General features: G+C 45.9%; 1 protein-coding gene across 3 annotated transcripts in view; it reads right to left on the reverse strand.

The window, feature by feature from the left end:
- Positions 1-397: 397 nt before the first annotated feature.
- LANCL2 (LanC like 2) overlaps positions 398-19,472 on the reverse strand; it is a 59,285-nt gene continuing 40,210 nt past the window's right edge. For all 3 annotated transcript variants that reach the window (XM_038760328.1, XM_038760329.1, XM_038760327.1), the window contains exons 7-10: positions 18,280-18,462; positions 7,077-7,253; positions 4,268-4,340; positions 398-2,827 (exon numbers count right to left, since the gene is read on the reverse strand). In XM_038760328.1, coding sequence (XP_038616256.1) covers positions 2,712-2,827; positions 4,268-4,340; positions 7,077-7,253; positions 18,280-18,462 — 549 coding nt within the window. In that variant the 3' untranslated portion in view covers positions 398-2,711. The remainder of the gene's footprint in view (positions 2,828-4,267; positions 4,341-7,076; positions 7,254-18,279; positions 18,463-19,472) is intronic.

Below are 19,472 nucleotides of genomic sequence, written 5' to 3' on the forward strand. Positions count from 1 at the left end.
GGCTGCCTTAGGGATCATGACTTGGATCTTGCAGTTGGTACACAACCACTTTCAGAGAACGAAGTAACCCTTCGAAAACATTCGAACTGTTTAAAGATTCTGGGTCTGAATCACGGAAAGGGCAAGGAGAAATAAAGGCGCTCCAAACTATCACCACAAAAACAAACTTTTACTAACAAACCTGGTTCTCTTCCCCCAAGTTCATCAAACACAAAACAGCAATGCTTTTTTTTTTCTCCAAATTTCAAAACGAACAGTATTGTGTATTTGAATCACGTGACTTGATGTTTCAAACTGCTGACCCAAAGATATCCATCCAAAATTCAGGAAATGAGAAGTTTGAAGATTTTTAGACTCTGAGAAAACTGCTATAATTTGCTACCGAGTTCAACTCATATCACATACAGCTTGATTTCTCCAAGCTCCCTTAAATATTTCCACAATTACTTCCCAACCCCCCACCACCCTCTCCATTGTGGTGTCATCCCAAGATACACCTGGCTGGCAGAAAAAGATCTTCGTGGACTATGTCTAAATAACACTGGTTTTGGACCTGTGAGGCATTAGAAGGGCTTGATATTAGTCACAATATTTGCTCACAGGGCAGTAAAAAAGATCCAGTGAGAATCACTGAGGTCAGTGTAGACAACAGATGAGGGTTACGTCTCTCACGCAAGCCTCCTGATCAGCTCACAGATTCAGGGAACTTTATACTGCCTCTTTCACCTCCATCCGCCTGGACTCCGAGGAAGATCCTGGAATGCCTCAGGACAGCAGCGGATGAGGGTAAAACTCTACCACGCTACCTGGCAATCGGCGGGATTGGGGTTGGAGACAAGTGGATTGGTATTTCGCTAGAAACCTGACCTGATTTCAGGTTTGCCCTAGTAAGATTTGGGGCCAAAATAGGGCTTTTCCAGCAGAATTTTGTTTTCAAAAAAGATTCCTGTCTCATGCAGGTACAATCAACGAGTGCCATTATTATTGTCGAGCAACACGTTTCACATGCACGGAAAAGGGGTCCTCCAAGGGTTAATTCAGAGTCAAAAGAGTTTAATCGCTGGGTGAACCTCTAGTTGGCCGAGGGACCCCAGTGATTGGGTAGCAACACTGTCCACGGTGCTCACCCCGCTCACATTCTAAACCTGCCCCTTCTTCACTAAAAAAAAAAAACTGCCTGTCAATTCCACCTCTTACCGTTGGTAAGAATAGCTTTTGGAGACGGACTGTGGCTTTGGAAGGAAGAAGTAGGGTTGGAAGACATGGGTGGTGGATGGTAAATTCGATATATTTGAACTCTCCCTCCCCGAGGCCTCTGGGGAGGACTGCCTGCGGATGTGGGGCTCAGCCGGGCTCAATTTACTTGGGGCAGAAAGTCAACTTTAAACTTTCTGGCCTCTCCAGACGTGGGCAAGTTCAACGTCTGCAGGGTCGGGAAACAGGATTGGGGGCTTCAGATCTTGTAAAGTGTGAGAGTGCCCCCTCTCTGAGGGTACCCTGGCAGCAAAAAGAATGGTGTGTTTGCTTTTTTTTTTTAAGAAAAAAGGGAAACTTTCAAATCCAACTGAGTTAATGTATAAACACTCTCAAAGTACTGAAATACACTACCAAAGAAAACTTCATCATGTGCTGTGCCCATCAATGCACATGAGAGTGAAGAGACACTGGAGACGCCTCAGAAAATGAAAGCTATCAAAAATAGGCAGAATATTCATTCCAAATATGCACAAAGCTGGGGAACAGACTTTAGCGGTCGGCTACCGTGGTTTTAATACTGTCAACTCCAACTTGAACTGAATTTCACTGCCCTATCCCCATACGCTTGTTAAGTTTGGGATGTGTTAGTCAAGTTGTGTTCCTCTTGGACATTGTCCATAAATGGTCTAGTTCTTGAATTGCTGATTTTTAAATTCAAGTATGGCCTCTTGTATAAATGGTCACAAAGGTCACATTTTTCACAACACCTTAAAGAACGGGCATACTGCTACCGGTCAGGAAACAATAAAAGTAGAGTTCTGTGGTTCTGTGAAAGGAGTGTCTTTGCTGCTTCCCCTCTAGTGCAGCCGAAACCTTCTGAAAGGGGATGCAACTCACCCCATTAGTTTCCTTATAATTCCACCCTCCAGCCGCTACACACTGGGATTTCCCAAACGTCTGATGAAAGGAATCCTTCCCCCTTCCCTCAAATTTCAAGCCCTGTTCCCTTAACCCTACAAGGAACTTATGCTTACCCCAAAGGGCACTCAGCAAACTCCACAACAAATACCATCAACCTACGAACAAATGTCTTTTCCAAAATTAATGAAGGCGTCAGGCCGCACCCTTGGTAGTTCATATGGACCAGTCCCCACTGGACACATTACAGATGCTCGGCTGCTGCAGTTACACTCATGCAAGGACAGGCCCGAGATTTGGACAAAAAGAAGAGTTTCCGCTTGCAACAACGAAATCACATTTACGGACAACACCGAGAAGCATGCAAACACCGGAAAGAGCTGAAGGTAGCGAGAGTTACGGGGTCGAAAGAATTCAGATTTGCAGCAGTGGTGAAACAGAATGTGGTTGGGACGACTTCTCTCTCATGCTGTATCTTGTGCTCCTTTGGAGAGATGTGGGGGAAGTCAAACTGGGTTTTTGCTTCTCCTTTGTGACTCAGAGTGGTTCTGCCTGAGACACTAAGCAGTCTCACCCCTTGAGGCTCGCTGGGCAGTTTAGCTGTCCTTCTCCTCCTTGTCTTCCTTCTCCCAAGGCCCGAGTTCGAGTGCCGGAAAGCGGGAGGTCTCCGGGGCCAGCACGTCGGATAAAAAGTGAATGGTCCCTCCCATACCTACAACACAGAAGAAGTTTATTCCCTCCTGGATGGCGACAAAGGCTGCGGGGACCGTGTAATCGGAGAAGAGTCACCGACTGAGTAGTGTATGGAGGCGTGGATCCCTGCGGTGAGTATGGCCCAGGAGAAAGACTGTGAGCCCGCTGCTGGGTGGGGACCGTCTCTATATGTTGCCAACTTGTACTTCCCAAGCGCTTAGTACAGTGCTCTGCACACAGTAATCGCTCAATAAATACGATTGAATGAATGAATGGCCCAGAAAGGCCAGAGGTCCTGAGAAACCGTTAGCTCCCGCGAGACTTTGGGCATCACTTGTGGAATGGCCCTTGCAGGAGTTCCTGTAGTTGGACTTCTGACCCCTGAAGTGTCTAACAGATACTCAGAATTCATTCATTCATTCAATCGCATTTATTGAGTGCTTACTGTGTGCAGAGCATAATGATAATAATTTTGGTATTTGTTAAGCGCATATTATGGGCCAGGCACTGTACTAAGCGCTGGAGTTGACACAAGATAATTGGATTGGACGCAGTCCCTGTCCTGCATGGGGTTCGCAGTCTTAATCCCCATTTTACAGATGAGGTAACTGAGACACAGAGAAGTGACTTGTCCAAGGTCACATAGCAGACAAGTGGCAAAGCCAGGATTAGAACTCAGGTCCTCTGACCCCCAAGCCCATGCTCTATCCACTATACCACACTGTTGGGGAGGGATTTCTGGCTGGCTACTTGTGCTCACCTAAGTGGGCACACAGGGAGTGAGCAAAGAAGTCCAAGTACTAGACGTCTTGGTATTTCTCTTTACTTTTTTTTTTCTTAAATGGTATTTGTCAAACACTTACTACGTGCCAGGCACTGAACTAAGCACTGAGGTAGATACACAATAATCAGGATGGACAAGTCCCTGTCCCACATGGGACTCGGAGAAGCAGCGTGGCTTGGTGGGAACAGCACAGGCTTGGGAGTCAGAGGTCGAGGGTTCTAATCCTCCCTCTGAGACTTGTCAGCTGTGTGACTTTGGGCAAGTCACTTCTCTGTGCCTCAGTTATCTCATCTGCAAAATGGGGATTAAGACCGTGAGCCCCACGTGGGACAACCTGATTACCTTGTATCTACCTCAGCGTTCAGAGCAGTGCTTGGCACATAGTAAGCGCTTAACAAATACCATTATTATTATTATTACTATTATTACCACAATTATTGCCTCTAGACTGGAAGCTTGTTACGGGCAGAGAACGGGTCTGTTAACTGTATTGTAGCGTACCCTCCCAAGCATTTTGTTCCGTCTCTGCACATACTAAGCGCTCGATAAATATGACTGATTGATAAGCTAAACCTAGAGTGCAAGTATTTATTTCTAAGGGTTCCTGCTTTGGCAGGTTAAACTTTAATGCTTTTGGTTGGTAGAGGGCTACTGATGCCCTCAGAAGACCCTTACCTTCAAAGAGAGAGTATGGCCTGTCTGGGATTCTGCAGCCGTGAGCTCCGTAATCTAAACACCATTCGGCAAACTGAAAAGAAGAAAACAAAAGGAAAACCCAAGATTGCTGGAGGTGGCAGGTGTTCAGAGCTGTACCAGTTTAAAAGTCTGGGAACAAATCATGCTGGGTCCCAGGAAATGCCAGGGCAGGGGCAGACAGAAAAACAAGATTTGCTTCCTTTAATATTTAATTATCCACCTAATACCAGCCTAAAAATGTGATGGTCTGCAACACAATAAAATTAGAGAAGTTTTACCCGCTTGCCCTACACGAAGTGGACTTTTTAACAGTTTGCTAAATGTTTTTAAATACAGGCTTGAAAGGCATGCCTTTCAAGACATGCCTAGTCTTCTAGACAGTGAGCCCACTGTTGGGTAGGGACAGTCTCTGTATGTTGCCAACTTGTACTTCCCAAGCGCTTAGTACAGTGCTCTGCACACAGTAAGCGCTCAATAAGTATGATTGAATGAATGAATGCATGTGGGCTATATTCCGATCTCTCAGGGTTAACAAGCTCTTGAGGCCTAACTCTGCACTCTGATTGTGTTTCCATTCACTGCTCTCCTTTCACCTGAGTCTTTTTAATAATCTACTGGCTATAAACATCTACAGCTGGATTGAGTTTTCAAAGTTTCTTCCTTCCACACTCCCCTAATTCCTATCTCAGCTACACAGTCAACTTGAGGGGGTTTCACCTCTAGTCTGAAGACTCCAGCGTTATTACTGGAATTCAGGCAGTCCTAATCCTAAATTAATCAAGTAAAGGAGGATCCCACGGGGCACTTAATGGTTGCCTCTGGCTCAAATTAATCTTTCAGGGAGAAATCCTTTATATAACCATGCTGAGAAACATGATCTAACCAATGGACTAACTTGTTTCATAAGCTCTGTCTCTGTATCTGCATTCTAAAGAATTAGCTAATGAAGGAACTTGACCCTCCTGGATTGCAGAGAGTGTAAACTCAGATCTCTGGGACTCTATGGGGCAAAGAGGTTTGAAACACATACCTCTCCACTATCCTTGAGTTTATTTCACACCTGCCCCATTTGTCCTAAGTGTATGAATGTACGTGCCCTTCAAATCAGGCAAAAATGTTGGTGCAATCTCAGTGTTATTTCTTAGCACTTGACAACATGGCTTTGTTTTCCTCATGTCCCTTGGGAATAATTCACACCCTGCCTTATCTGCTGATGAAGAACTGGGGATCCGGAGCAGCAAAGAGACTTGTCGAAGGTTGCAGAGACAGCGTTGGCAAGGGTTCCCAGGAGTTTTGGGTTTAGTAAGGGTCCAACTCTGCTTTTTCTTGGGAGAGTGTGGAGAGTATTCCGACGTAGAGATAATAGTATGATTTTTAGGGGCTAGTGACTCAATGTCTTCAACTCACCCGACTCACCCACTAGTGAGAATTATCAATCCTTTTCCTTGATGGTCTGACACCCATCTTTGCTCAGGATATGTGCTTGGTACTCTACCAGGGCTTTACTGCCGAAATGGAAGCAGGGAATGTCACCGTTTATTGTTGCATTGTACTTTCCCAAGTGCTTAGTACAGTGCTCTGCACCCAGTGAACACTCAATAAATACGAATGAATGAGCAGGAAAGAGTTTGGCCCGGTGCTGTGAGGGTGGTGTGTGAAAAGTGGAGCCGTGGTTTGGCCAGCAAAGGAGTCCGAGGGAGATTCCAGGTTGGGAAGACCCGCTCCAGGAAACGGTCATTTCACACTGTCATTTTCTCATCCTGAATTTCCTACCTGACTGGCTTTATGTGGCTGCAAGGATCAGGGCCTGGGTGACTTCTTGTCCCACTTTTTTTAAATGAGCGGGGCAGTGTGATGAGACAGAGCAAACCTCGGCATCAAAGCACAGGGCCAGGAGTCAGAGAAGCGGTGTGGTCTAGCGGATAGAGCACGGGCTTGGGAGGCAGAAGGATTTAGGCTCTAATCCTGGCTTCGCCACCTGACTGCCGAGGGATCTTGGGCAAGTCCCTTAACTTCCCTGTGCCTCAGTCCCTTCAAATATAAAATGGGGATTAAGACTGTGAGCCTCATGAGGGACGTGGACTGGGTCCAAATTGATTATCTTGTATCTATACCAGTGCTTAGTACAGTACCTGGCAAACAGTAAGTGCTTTACAAATACTATTTAAAAAAAAAGAAGAAGAGGACCTCAGGTCTATTCCAGCTCTGCCACTTGCCTGCTGTGTGACCTTGGGCAAGCCACTTCATTTCCCTGGGCCTCAGTTTCCTCACCTTTAAACTGCGGATTTAGGGTCACACCTGGAGAGTTCCCAGTACTCTACCAATCTCGACTACAGGAGGGAGAGTCAGGCAGAGCCCTATCCATTCCACTCCTAGCTTGGGCAGTGGCTAGCGAGTGGAAGGCAATCTGCTACAACTCAAAACTCACCTGCGCTGGGCAGCAGCGGCATGGGAGAGAATCACGGGCGAAGACTCAAGTTCACCGCGCGGAAAGAGGCAATGGTAAACCACTTCCGTATTTTTACCAAGAAAACTCTGCGGAGACACTACCAGAACGACTGCAGACAGAGGTGGGGAGTTCTGGGAGAGATGTGTTCATGGTGTCACTTACGGGTCGAAGATGACTCGACGGCATAAGACAAGACCCCTTCTTCCTCTTACTTAGGCTGTGAGCCCCAAGTGAAACACGGGCTGCGTCCACCCTGATTATCCTAGTATCTACCTACCCCAGGGCTTCGTACAGTGCTTGGCACATAGCGTGTAACAAGTACCACAATTACTATCGTACCTTGCAAGCTCGGTAGAGGTACTTTTTGTCCTGAGTTAGGTGATAAAGGGATAAGAAGGAGTATCCGTTCCCGGCCGTTCCGTGGCAGATTCCGTATCCTTTCCGCAGTAACCCACGCTGCCAGATCACATCACTGCACTCCATGGCATCCTTCAAATATTTCTCCTCCTTAAAGGTCTGGGGGAGAAAAAGACAAATCGCTTAAAAGTTGGTTTCTTCCTCATGGGTCCTACCCACATAATTTCCCTGTCCAAATGGGAAAACAGATATTATGCAGTAGAATTTTTGCAATGTGGGGATAGTACTTAAAAGGAAAAGCTGCAACCAGATCAATAGTTAGTCTATGTTCTGCAACCATATTCTCTCCCTCTATATTTAGTTTTCCCAGTGGTCATCCTGAGAGTTTTATTGGCTTAAAATAACAAAGGTAAACCAAACAACAACTTCAGAACATTACTATTGACAGGGTTTCAGTGTCCCAGACTACATTTTGCGCAGAATTATTGCTGAGACCAAAAACCTATCTGCTTTTCTGTTCAGACACACCTGCGCAAGACAAACAGATAAGCATTCAGGCAGAATGTGCCAAGCAATGGAATGAAAACACTTGGATTGGCTGCTATTCTGGAGAACAAACAGCTGAAAAAAATATAAAGAAGGAGAAACTTTCCTCTCTCCTCCGAACTCGTGGTTACCTTTTTGTGTTTGCTATTTCAACAGGTGTTCTCTTTTTTAAAGGATGGAAGTGAAAAGTGCAAAATTCATTCTTGGATCAATTCAAGCGAGAAAGTGACATTCATTCATTCAGTCGCATTTACTATCATCATCATCAATCATCATCAATCGTATTTATTGAGCGCTTACTGTGTAAAGAGCACTGTACTAAGCGCTTGGGAAGTACAAATTGGCAACATATAGAGACAGTCCCTACCCAACAGTGGGCTCACAGTCTAAAAGGGGGAGACAGAGAACAAAACCAAACATACTAACAAAATAAAATAAATAGAATAGATATGTACAAGTGAAATAAATAAATAAATAGAGCAATAAATATGTACAAACATATATACAGGTGCTGTGGGGAAGGGAAGGAGGTAAGATGTGGGGGATGGAGAGGGGGACGAGGGGGAGAGGAAGGAAGGGGCTCAGTCTGAGCACTTTATTGAGCACTTACTGTGTGCAGAGCACTGTACTAAGCGCTTGAGACAGTCCCTACCCAACAACGGCCTCAGACATGCAAAGGGTTTTTCTCCAAGGCATTTTCTGGGGTTGGAATTCATGGTTTTTAATCAAAACATCACTTGCTGCTATTTAAATGAGACTGCATCCCGAGGGCACAGGCAGGAGTGGCACCAACTGGCCACCTCACGAAGTCGAACGGGCGAATGGAGCCAACGAGTGATGCAGATTTCAACCCCATTCCCGGATGACAGATTAACCCAACGCATCCAATTTCTGGACTTGAGGGAGAATCCGGCTCACCGCGTTCACACGGGGTGGTATACCCTCGGAGAAAACCGGGAGCCTAGTGCCAAAACGGGAACCTTCAACAAAAGATGGCAGGCGAAAGTCTGCCAAGACGAGTCTGGACTACATCTATGCTGACCCTTGCGGACCCTCAGAAGCTCATGAGATCCAGCAAAATTGTTAGTTTAGTTGCAAAATGCCGAGGCGGTTGGCAAATCTGAGTGAGGTTGAACAACAGAGGCGTGAGTTTACAAACAGCCCTCCAGAGGTCTGAGACTGGTGCCAACATATCTATTCTATTTATTTTATTTTGTTAGTGTGTTTGGTTTTGTTCTCTGTCTCCCCCTTTTAGACTGTGAGCCCACTGTTGGGTAGGGACCGTCTCTATATGTTGCCAATTTGTACTTCCCAAGTGCTTAGTACAGTGCTCTGCACACAGTAAGTGCTCAATAAATACGATTGATTGATTGATTGATTCCCCAAAGTGACAAAACGCAGACCCACCTCAAACGATGAAAATACCAATAATAATAATTGTGGTATTTGTTAAGTGCTCACCACCTGCCAGGCACTGTACTAAGCGCTGGGGTGGATACACGCGAATCGTGTTGGACACAGTTCCTCGTCCCTCATGGGGCTCAGAGTCTCAATCCCCATTTTACAGCTGAGGTAACTGAACCAGAGAGAAGTGAGGTGACTCGCCCAAGGTCACACAGTAGACAAGTGGCAGAGGCGGGATTAGAACCCATGACCTTCTGAATCCCAGGCTTGTGCTCTATTCACTGTGGGCAAGCCGCCTCTGAGCACTCGTTCATTCCTTCATTCAGTCGTATTTATTGAGTGCTTATTGTGTGCAAAGCACTGTACTGAGCATTTGGGAGAGTACAATGTAATAATAAACAGACACATTTCCTGCCCACAGTGAGCTTACAGTCTAGAGGATGGGTAAAACCCCTCTAGCTACATACTCCGCTATTCCTTCCACCAGCACCACCAAACGTTTTCACAGCTTAACAATTGTATTTGGAACTCAATCATCATCATCAATTGTATTTATTGAGCGCTTACTGTGTGCAGAGCACTGTACTAAGCGCTTGGGAAGTACAAGTTGACAACATATAGAGACAGTCCCTACCCAACAGTAGGCTCACAGTCTAAAAGGGGGAGACAGAGAACAAAACCAAACACACTAACAAAATAAAATAAATAGAATAGATAGGTACAAGTAAAATAAATAAATAAATAGAGTAACAAATATGTACAAACATATATACATATATACAGGTGCTGTGGGGAAGGGAAGGAGGTAACTCAAACTGGTCACTCGGAAGAATCCTTTTAAATTCTACTCAATCCACATGGCCTTGTGGCCAAGCCTCCCTTGGTCTTACTGTACATTCATTCAATCATTCAATCATATTTATTGAGCGCTTACCATGTGCAGAGCACTGTACTAAGCGCTTGGGAAGTACAAGCTGGGTCCGCTGAAGGGCAGACTGCCATGGATGTCTGAATTGAGATTTGGAAGGAAATTCATTCATTCATTCAATCAATCAATCAATCGTATTTATTGAGCGCTTACTGTGTGCAGAGCACTGTACTAAGCACTTGGGAAGTACAAGTTGGCAACATATAGAGACGGTCCCTACCCAACAGTGGGCTCACAGTCTAGAGGGGGGTGACAGAGAACAAAACCAACCATATTAACAAAATAAAATAAATGGAATAGATATCATCATCATCATCAATCGTATTTATTGAGCGCTTACTATGTGCAGAGCACTGTACTAGGCGCTTGGGAAGTACAAATTGGCAACATATAGAGACAGTCCCTACCCAACAGTGGGCTCACAGTCTAGAATGGGGAGACAGAGAACAAAACCAAACATATTAACAAAATAAAATAAATAGAATAGATATGTACAAGTAAAATAAATAGAGTAATAAATACGTACAAACATATATATACATATACAGGTGCTGTGGGGAAGGGAAGGAGGTAAGGCGGGGGGATGGAGAGGGGGAGGAGGGGGAGAGGAAGGAGGGGACTCAGTCTGGTCATATTTATTGAGCGCTTACTGAGTGCAGAGCACTGTACTAAGCGCTTATCTCCCCTGGACTTTACTAACTGCCACTAGAGGGCATTTTCAGGCGAGCCCTAGAGCTGCATTCCTCGCAAATCAATCAATCAATCGTATTTATTGAGCGCTTACTGTGTGCAGAGCACTGTACTAAGCGCTTGGGAAGTCCAAGTTGGCAACATATAGAGGGAGTCCCTACCCAACAGTGGGCTCACAGTCTAGAACCCCTGCACAGGTACCAAAAGGACTAGCTCTAATGGTAGGCAACGCCCTGTCAGGCCTGGGTGGCCAAGGAGTCAATCAATCAATCAATCAGTCATATTTATTGAGCGCTTACTATGTGCAGAGCACTGTACTAAGCGCTTGGGAAGTACAAATTGGCATCACATAGAGACAGTCCCCACCCAACAGTGGGCTCACAGTCTAAAAGGGGGAGACAGAGAACCGAACCAAACATACCAACAAAATAAAATAAGTAGGATAGAAATGTACAAGTAAAATAGATAAATGAATAAATAAATAGAGTAATAAATATGTACAACCATATATACATATATACAGGTGCTGTGGGGAAGGGAAGGAGGTAAGACGGGGGGATGGAGGGGGGACGAGGGGGAGAGGAAAGAAGGGGCTCAGTCTGGGAAGGCCTCCTGGAGGAGGTGAGCATAAGCCCTGCTGCTGGGCCAATGCCAGCTTTTGTGTCCCATTAATGCCAGCTTTTGTGTCCCATTCAGCTGTGCCTCACGTAGCTAGCTAGCTCTCTTCCTCCCTTCAAGGCCCTGCTGAGCGCTCACCTCCTCCAGGAGGCCTTCCCAGACTGAGCCCCTTCCTTCCTCTCCCCCTCGTCCCCCTCTCCATCCCCCCCATCTTACCTCCTTCCCTTCCCCACAGGACCTGTATATCTGTATATATGTTTGTACATATTTATTACTCTATTTATTTATCTATTTATTTTACTTGTACATATCTATTCTATTTATTTTATTTTGTTAGTATGTTTGGTTTTGTTCTCTGTCTCCCCCTTTTAGACTGTGAGCCCACTGTTGGGTAGGGACTGTCTCGATATGTTGCCAATTTGTACTTCCCAAGCGCTTAGTACAGTGCTCTGCACATAGTAAGCGCTCAATAAATACGATTGATGATGATGACAACAACGTAGCGACCATCTCTGCCGTACTGTACTCTCCCAGGTGTTCAGTACAGCGCTCTGAACATAGAGGGAGCTCAATAAATACCACTGATGATGCTGCTGCCTCTTTTTTCAGGGCATGCCTGTTCCCCCAGCTCCCGGGAGGCCAGCCACTGGAGTCCCTCCCACGCCCAGACACGCCCCATGGAGTCCCAGACCCTGGGACCGCTCACGGCTCTGGCTGAACAGTTGGCTTTGGGCGGACCAGTACTTCCTGGGCCAGGAGTTCACTGGCCCAAGTGGACAGGCAGGTGTCCGGTTCAGCCACTTCACTGGAGAGAGGAAACGAAGAAGCAGAATGGCCACTGGACACAGCACGGGCCCAGATGTCAAGAGTACCTGGATCCTAATCCTGGCTCCGCCGCTTGTCTGCCGTGTGACCTCGGGCAAGTCACATCACTTCTCTGGGCATATTACTCCCCTCCTCAAAAATCTCCAGTGGCTACCAATCAATTTGCGCATCAGGCAGAAACTCCTCACCCTGGGTTTCAAGGCTGTCCATCATCTCACCCCCTCCTACCTCACCTCCCTTCTCTCCTTCTCCAGCCCAGCCCGCACCCTCCGCTCCTCTGCCGCTAACCTCCTCACCGTGCCTCGTTCTCGCCTGTCCCGCCATCGACCCCTCAGCCCACATCCTCCCCCTGGCCCGGAATGCCCTCCCTCCTCACATCCGCCAAGCCAGCTCTCTTCCTCCCTTCAAGGCCCTGCTGAGAGCTCACCTCCTCCAGGAGGCCTTCCCAGACTGAGCCCCTTCCTTCCTCTCCCCCTCGTCCCCCTCTTCATCCCCCCATCTTACCTCCTTCCCTTCCCCACAGCACCTGTATATATGTATATATGGTTGTACATATTTATTACTCTATTTATTTATTTATTTATTTATTTTACTTGTACATTTCTATCCTATTTATTTTATTTTGTTGGTATGTTTGGTTCTGTTCTCTGTCTCCCCCTTTTAGACTGTGAGCCCACTGTTGGGTAGGGACTGTCTCTATGTGTTGCCAATTCGTACTTCCCAAGCGCTTAGTACAGTGCTCTGCACATAGTAAGAGCTCAATAAATATGATTGATTGATTGATTGATTCTCTGTGCCTCAGTTCCCTCATCTGCAAAATGGGAATTAAGGCTGTGAGCCCTATGTGGGACAGGGACTCTGTCCAACCTGATTAGGCTGTTTGTACCCCAGCGCTTAGTACAGTGCCTGGCATATGGTAAGCACTTAACAAATACTATAAAAAAAAAGATGCTGGGTTCCTTCCACCTCCCTGGGCACACCCTAGCCTCACCCCCTGCTAAAGATTCAATAGCTCTCAGCTAGCGCCTGCAGCTGTGGGTTGCAACCGAAGCTAATTCTCAACAAATGGTGCAAAATATTACAAAAGCCTATAATTTCAGACCACTCAGTAGAAAAATATCCAATTTAGAAAATTAGAAAGAAAGGTCTGTGTGGAACAAGCAGAGTGTACATTGACTAGGACTTCATCATTTACAAGAAACATATATTTATCCAATATAGTCCCCATCCCTTTTTTCCTTTTTCAGAATCAGTCTGTTGTTCCCGAGTCCCTGGACTAGATGGCTTGTGGACCGGAATGTGAATACTGAATTCTCAGAGCAATGGTTTTCGGGATGCAATAAACTCGTTTCCACAGGCATGCCTGCTCAGTATAAATCACTGCCCTCATGGCGACTTCATCTGCAAGCCAGTACCTATATTTTCTTGGCAGCAGAGAGAGCAGAGAGGATACTTTTCGGATTTTTCTTATGGTACTTGTTAAGCTCTTACCGTATGGCAAACGCTGTTCTAAGCGCTGGGTTAAGTACAAGTTAATTAGGTTGTGCACAGTCCCTGTCTTGCATGGGGCTCACAGACTAAGTAGAAGGGAGAACAGGTATTTAAATCCCCATTTTAGTTGAGGAAACTGAGGCACAGGGAAGCAAAAGGGCTTGCCCAAGGCCACACAGCAAGTAATGGCAGAGTGGGGATTAGAACCCAGGCCCGTGCTCTTTCCACTAGACTGTAGCTTCACCATTTTAGTCATGTAGGTATTTTAACGAGACCGGGTGGCCAGGTTCTGAGAGCAGAGGCTACTGAAGTATTCATCAGCCGACACTCCGATGTGGAAGACGTAGGTCTCTCAGCTTTCCTTGGTTATTTCACTCCTTGCCTTCCCCTTTCGGCTCCCGCTACACTGGGCCACTTGTGCCACTGCTTACGGGGTCCCAGGCACCAACTTCTGTTCAAGGTTGAAGGAGAGGTGATGGGGTGGAATGAAAGAAGCTGGGATTTCTCACCTAATCCACTGGCCTTGAAACAGCTATTTCAAGGACAAGAAACGCTCCTGTGAGTTGAGCCCTGGAGTGGACTTCTCCTTTATCCTTTGCCAATCAAACAATCATATTTATTGAGCGTTTACTATGTGCGGAACACTATACTAAGTGATGATGATGGTATTTGTTAAGCGCTTACTATGTGCAAAGCACTGTTCTAAGCGCTGGGAGGATACAAGGTGATCAGGTTGTTCCACGTGGGGCTCACAGTCTTAGTCCCCATTTTACAGATGAGGGTACTGAGGCACAGAGAAGCTAAGTCACACAGCTGACAACTGGCGGAGGCAGGATTTGAACCTATGACCTCTGACTCCAAAGCCCGGGCTCTTTCCACTGAGCCACGCTGCTTCTCAAGTGGACGGTGCTTGGGAGAGTACAAATAACACCATAACACGATCAGTAGACCCGTTCCCTGCCTACAACTAGCTTACAGTCTAGAGGGGGAAACGGACATTAATATACAAAAATAAACTGCGACCAGATACGGAAGGGCTGTGGGGCGGTGGTGAATAAAGACAGCAAATCACTCTACAGCTGTTTCTTTGGAGCTGGTAATTACACCCTGCAGGAAGGTAAACTAAATTAATTGGCAAGAAAAGGAAAGCAGGAGGCGATACAAGTTTAAATTGGAAACAAAGAGAATTATGCCTGGAACACATTCGGTCCGCACTCTCTTTCCCAGCACCGCAAGGTGTTTAGGAAAGACAGATAGGAGGCAAATGTTCTGTGTTGTAATAATTGTCTCCCCACCCGAACGCCCACCATTATTTTTTAAAGTGGTTTCAAGCTGGATTCTGGGTGAATATTCCAATGATCTCAAACTGCCCCATAGTTGAAAGGATAAAAATCAATCTTCCTAACAAATAACGTACCGTACTTGAAAATAAGATTTTAGTTGCAACCAACTTGGCAGAAGCAATTGCTAGTGACTGTGTCTGTCTTATTTACAGGCAGTGTGGAGGAGGTCAATTGAGATCACAGTGGCTCGAAGCCCATTCATGGTTTTCTTGCTGGATTTGAGGAAAAGTGTTTTGGCTCTGAAGAGTTTCTTTTCTCATATTTTTCGTACTCAGACTATATATTTTTAGTGAACTGGAGGGTTCAATCAATAAATCAGTGGTATTTATTGAGTGCTTTCTGTGTGCAGAGCACTGTACTAAGCACTTGGGAGAGTACAATCTAACAGAGCTGGCAGACATGTTCCCTGCCCACTTCATTCTTCAATCATATTTATTGAGTGTTTACTGTGTGCAGAGCACTGTACTGGGTGCTTGGGAGAGTGCAATGCAACAATAAACAGAAACATTCCCTGCCCACAATAAGCTTACAGTGTAGAGGGGATTAATATAAATAAATAAATTACAGATATGTACGTACGTGTTGTGGGGCTGGGAGGCGAGAATGATTTTTTTTTTTTGGATGGCATTTATTAAGCACTTACTATGTGCAAAGCACTGTTCTAAGCGCTGGGGAGGTTACAAGGTGATCAGGTTCTCCCATGGGGGGCTCACAGTCTTCATCCCCATTTTACAGATGAGGGAACTGAGGCACAGAGAAGTGAAGTGACTTGCCCAAAGTCACACAGCTGACAATTGGCAGAGCCAGGATTTGTACCCATGACTTCTGACTCCAAAGCCCGTGCTCTTTCCACTGAGCCATGCTGAATGGAGTAAGTTACAACGAGCTTAGTCTATATGGAGTGTGAGAAGGCTGCAACTGGCAACAGCTGTGAAGCGTGCAATACGAATCACTCCTACACCAAAAATTTCAAAAAGCAAACTGGCCACCACTTGGGTCTTTCCGTTTGACAAAGGAACTGACAAGGTGCTCGTCTGTCTGAGCCTGACTCGAGAATCTGTGTTCTGTCAATTTGCGACAATTGGTCTAGTGGAAAGAGCATAATCCTGGGAGTCAGAGGACCTGGGTTCTAATCCCTGCTCTGACAACTGATTGCTGTGTGACCTTGGTCACTGGGCTTCTTTGTGCCTCAATTTCCTCAACTGCAAAATGAGGATTAAATCCCACTCGCTCCTACTTCGACCGTGACTGTAAGATATGAGGACTGTGTCCGACCTGATAAACTTACATCTACCCCATCACTCAGAACAGTGCTTGACACATAGTAAGCGCTTAACAAATACCATAATATAATAATAAAAAAAATTGCCCTCTATACCGAAAACTCGTCCTGGACAGGGAATGTGTCTACCAACTCTGTTGTATCTCGTTTTCCCAAGTGCTTAGTACAAAGCTCTGCACCCAGTATTGGGTAGGGACTGTCTCTATATGTTGCCAACTTGTACTTCCCAAGTGCTTAGTACAGTGCTCTGCACACAGTAAGTGCTCAATAAATACGATTGATGATGATGATGATGCTCAAAAATCCCATTGACCGATTAACAATGGTGAGGCATTGCTACAAGAGGCTGCTTCTCTACCTGAGAAATCCCTTCTGTTCTTGTCTCTCCAATCTTCTTAACCCAAGAGCCTGAGGCTGATGTTCCAGTCAATAAAGCCCCCCTGCTTAAAATTTCGGGTAGCAATGGGACTAATTATTCAGTTACTCATGGCTGCTTCCAAGCCTCTAACCGGAAATCTGCCAGGGCGCTTCGTCAAGCAGAGCGCTCAAGCTGCATACGCTGAATAAAAAGATGGGCACTCTCAGTCAGGGGATTCGCCACATCACAGTCTCCAACGCAGTTTGTTGCCACCGTCTTTACGAGTGAAAAGAAAGCCGAGGTCCGTTCTCCAGATGCGCCAGAGAACGTGTGCACCCTTGCAGTGGAGGGGAAGAAGCCTTCCTAGCCAGCCCCAGCTCTCCATTCTCTCCTTCACTCAGGCGTGTGCTGGGGTGGGAGAGGGGAAAGTGAGGAAGGGGAAGGCACTGGCCCTCCTCAGAGCCAGATCTAAGCAGCAGTGGCAACCATCAGCAGGGAAAGATGAGCCCGTGGTGCTAAGCTCATTGTGGCGGTCTCCTAAAGCAAGTAAAACCACCTGCTGGGAAAGCAGTCCAGTGCTTCCATGACTCCAGGACTCCCTGGATGGTTGGAGGAAACTTCCTACCCAACAGAACACCCTGCTTCAAGGGCTCGGTGAAAAACCCAAATACTAATAATCAATTCAAGCTCAACTGAGAAGCGGCCCGGCCTAGTGGATCGAGCACGTCTGGGAGTCAGAACCATCTGAGCTCTAATTCCGGCCCTGCCACTTGTCCGCTGGGTGACCTTGGGTAAGTCACTTCACTTCTCTGAGCCTCGGTTACCTCATCTGTAAAATGGGGATGAAGATTACGAAACTCATGTGGGTCATGGACTGTGTCCAACTTGATTAGCTTTATCTACCTCAGTGCTTCGTAGAGTGGCTGGCATTGAGTAAGCACTTACCAAATACCCTAAAAAAAAACCCAAGGCAAAACAGACAAACAAAAATCTCATTTGGAAATAGCTCTCGCTGACCAGGTTTTCTCCCTGTCTTGGACACAAGAAGTTAACAGTTCTCCAGGTGCCATTTGCTATTTTTAGTTTTCATTCCAGGGTATCCCCATTTTGTCGGAGTTTCTCCATACCTGTGTCAGCAGCAATCAGTGTCCATGGTATTTACTGATGCCTGAAGCGGGCTCAAAGATACACCAGACCCCTGAATAGTCGTGACCGCCTCTAATGATACTTCTGCATTAAGCACTAGGCACCCACTCTTTTCTTCTCTTCCTAATGCTGAAGTAACGTGCATTTTTCTTTCCAGTCTTTCCTCCACAAATTGGTTGAGAAGCCTCTCGATAATAGTCCCAGGGAAGTGAAGTAAATTAAAAGCATAACACCTGGGAGGGTATTTCCCCCACTGCCGGTCGCCTAGCTCACTGAATTTGTCTCATTTTCCCCGTCACCTAGGCTTTGCACAGTGTCAAGAACACTGACAGAGGTAAATTTAAATTTGAATTTAAATTTAAATGGTGAATTTACAACAGTGATATTACAGAATGAAATTGAGACAGAGAGAAGGAAAGTTGCACTGTGGAAGAATGCAATTAATAAGGTGTTCCAAGAGAATGTCTTACACCAAAACGGAAAGTTCACTCTCTTGTGAAGAATGCTGCGGCCCTGTACAACTATACTTTTTACAAAAGAGAAAGACTACTGACCTTATATGCTTGCAAGAGCATATGAATGACTCCTGGAGCTCCGTGGCACCAGTGGACTAATCTATCCGTCTCATTGCTTAAAGAAGATGGATAATTCCCAGATCTGAATTTTTTATGCCGCACGTAGTCAATGCTTGGTTTCAACAGCTCCGTCAAGGTCTCTTGGTCCACATTTGATGCTGGCTTGAAAAGAAACAAAATGAATATTTACAGTCAATTTTTTCCCAAATCCATATTTGTTTTCTGGATCATTAGGACCGAGGCCAGAAGATGGCAAAACAATGCTACGGTTGGATTCTAGAAAAAATCTCTGGGCTTGCCCAAATGTTCACCTGTTCGATAAATTTCCTACTCCACTATTTATTGTAGGTAACATTGATTCTCCATCCCACCTAGTCAAGCACACCCTTCTCTAAATTCCCTACAAAGGAAACAGAGATTACAATGAAAATCTGGCAAAAACGAATCTGGAAAAAGACCCGTTTAGTTTAAGACAAAGACACGGGACCTCGAGCAGAGGTGTAGATATCAATTTGACCTGAATCTTAACTGATCTTCTGTCTCTGTGATTAAAGTGCGGTGGGGCTTGTGGGGCCGTGGTTGACTAGTAAACCGACAGAATTAATTACACTCATTAAATGGGAGCAAAGAAGAACGGAACTTCCGGATATCTGTATTTTTGTCCTCCTGTGTCTGCCGGCAGCCGTCTCCTTCCTCCTCATTCTTAGACCGTTATCCCCTTTGAGACCAAGGGACTGTATCTATACCTCATCCATGTATTATTTTCCTAGTGCTAAATATAGTCCTTTGCACATAGTACGCACTTAATAAGTACTACTAAATCAACGAACACAGCCAATACAGTTTCAATTCGGCTTAAAGGCACGACCCGTGGGTTCCACTCTAACCTCAATCTAGTCACCCTTGCACCCATTAGGGTTAACGGGAACCGTCCACTACATACTAGGCTCTTGACTACGCAGCCCCCGGCAACACAGACTTCACAGGGTCAACCGGATCATTGTGGCCGAATCCAGAAGTGGACGGTGGGGTTGTGAAGCTTCTGGAGACTGTAGCTGATGGATCCTCCGCTGCCCACGAAGGTGGCATGGGAAGAGAGTTTCTCCTTAGCATGGGCTGGCATGGCTTCTCTAGTCTGTAAGCTCGCTGTGGGCAGGGAATGTATCTGTTTA

This window comes from Tachyglossus aculeatus, chromosome 18, assembly GCF_015852505.1.
Source record: "Tachyglossus aculeatus isolate mTacAcu1 chromosome 18, mTacAcu1.pri, whole genome shotgun sequence".
Lineage (NCBI taxonomy): Eukaryota > Metazoa > Chordata > Mammalia > Monotremata > Tachyglossidae > Tachyglossus > Tachyglossus aculeatus.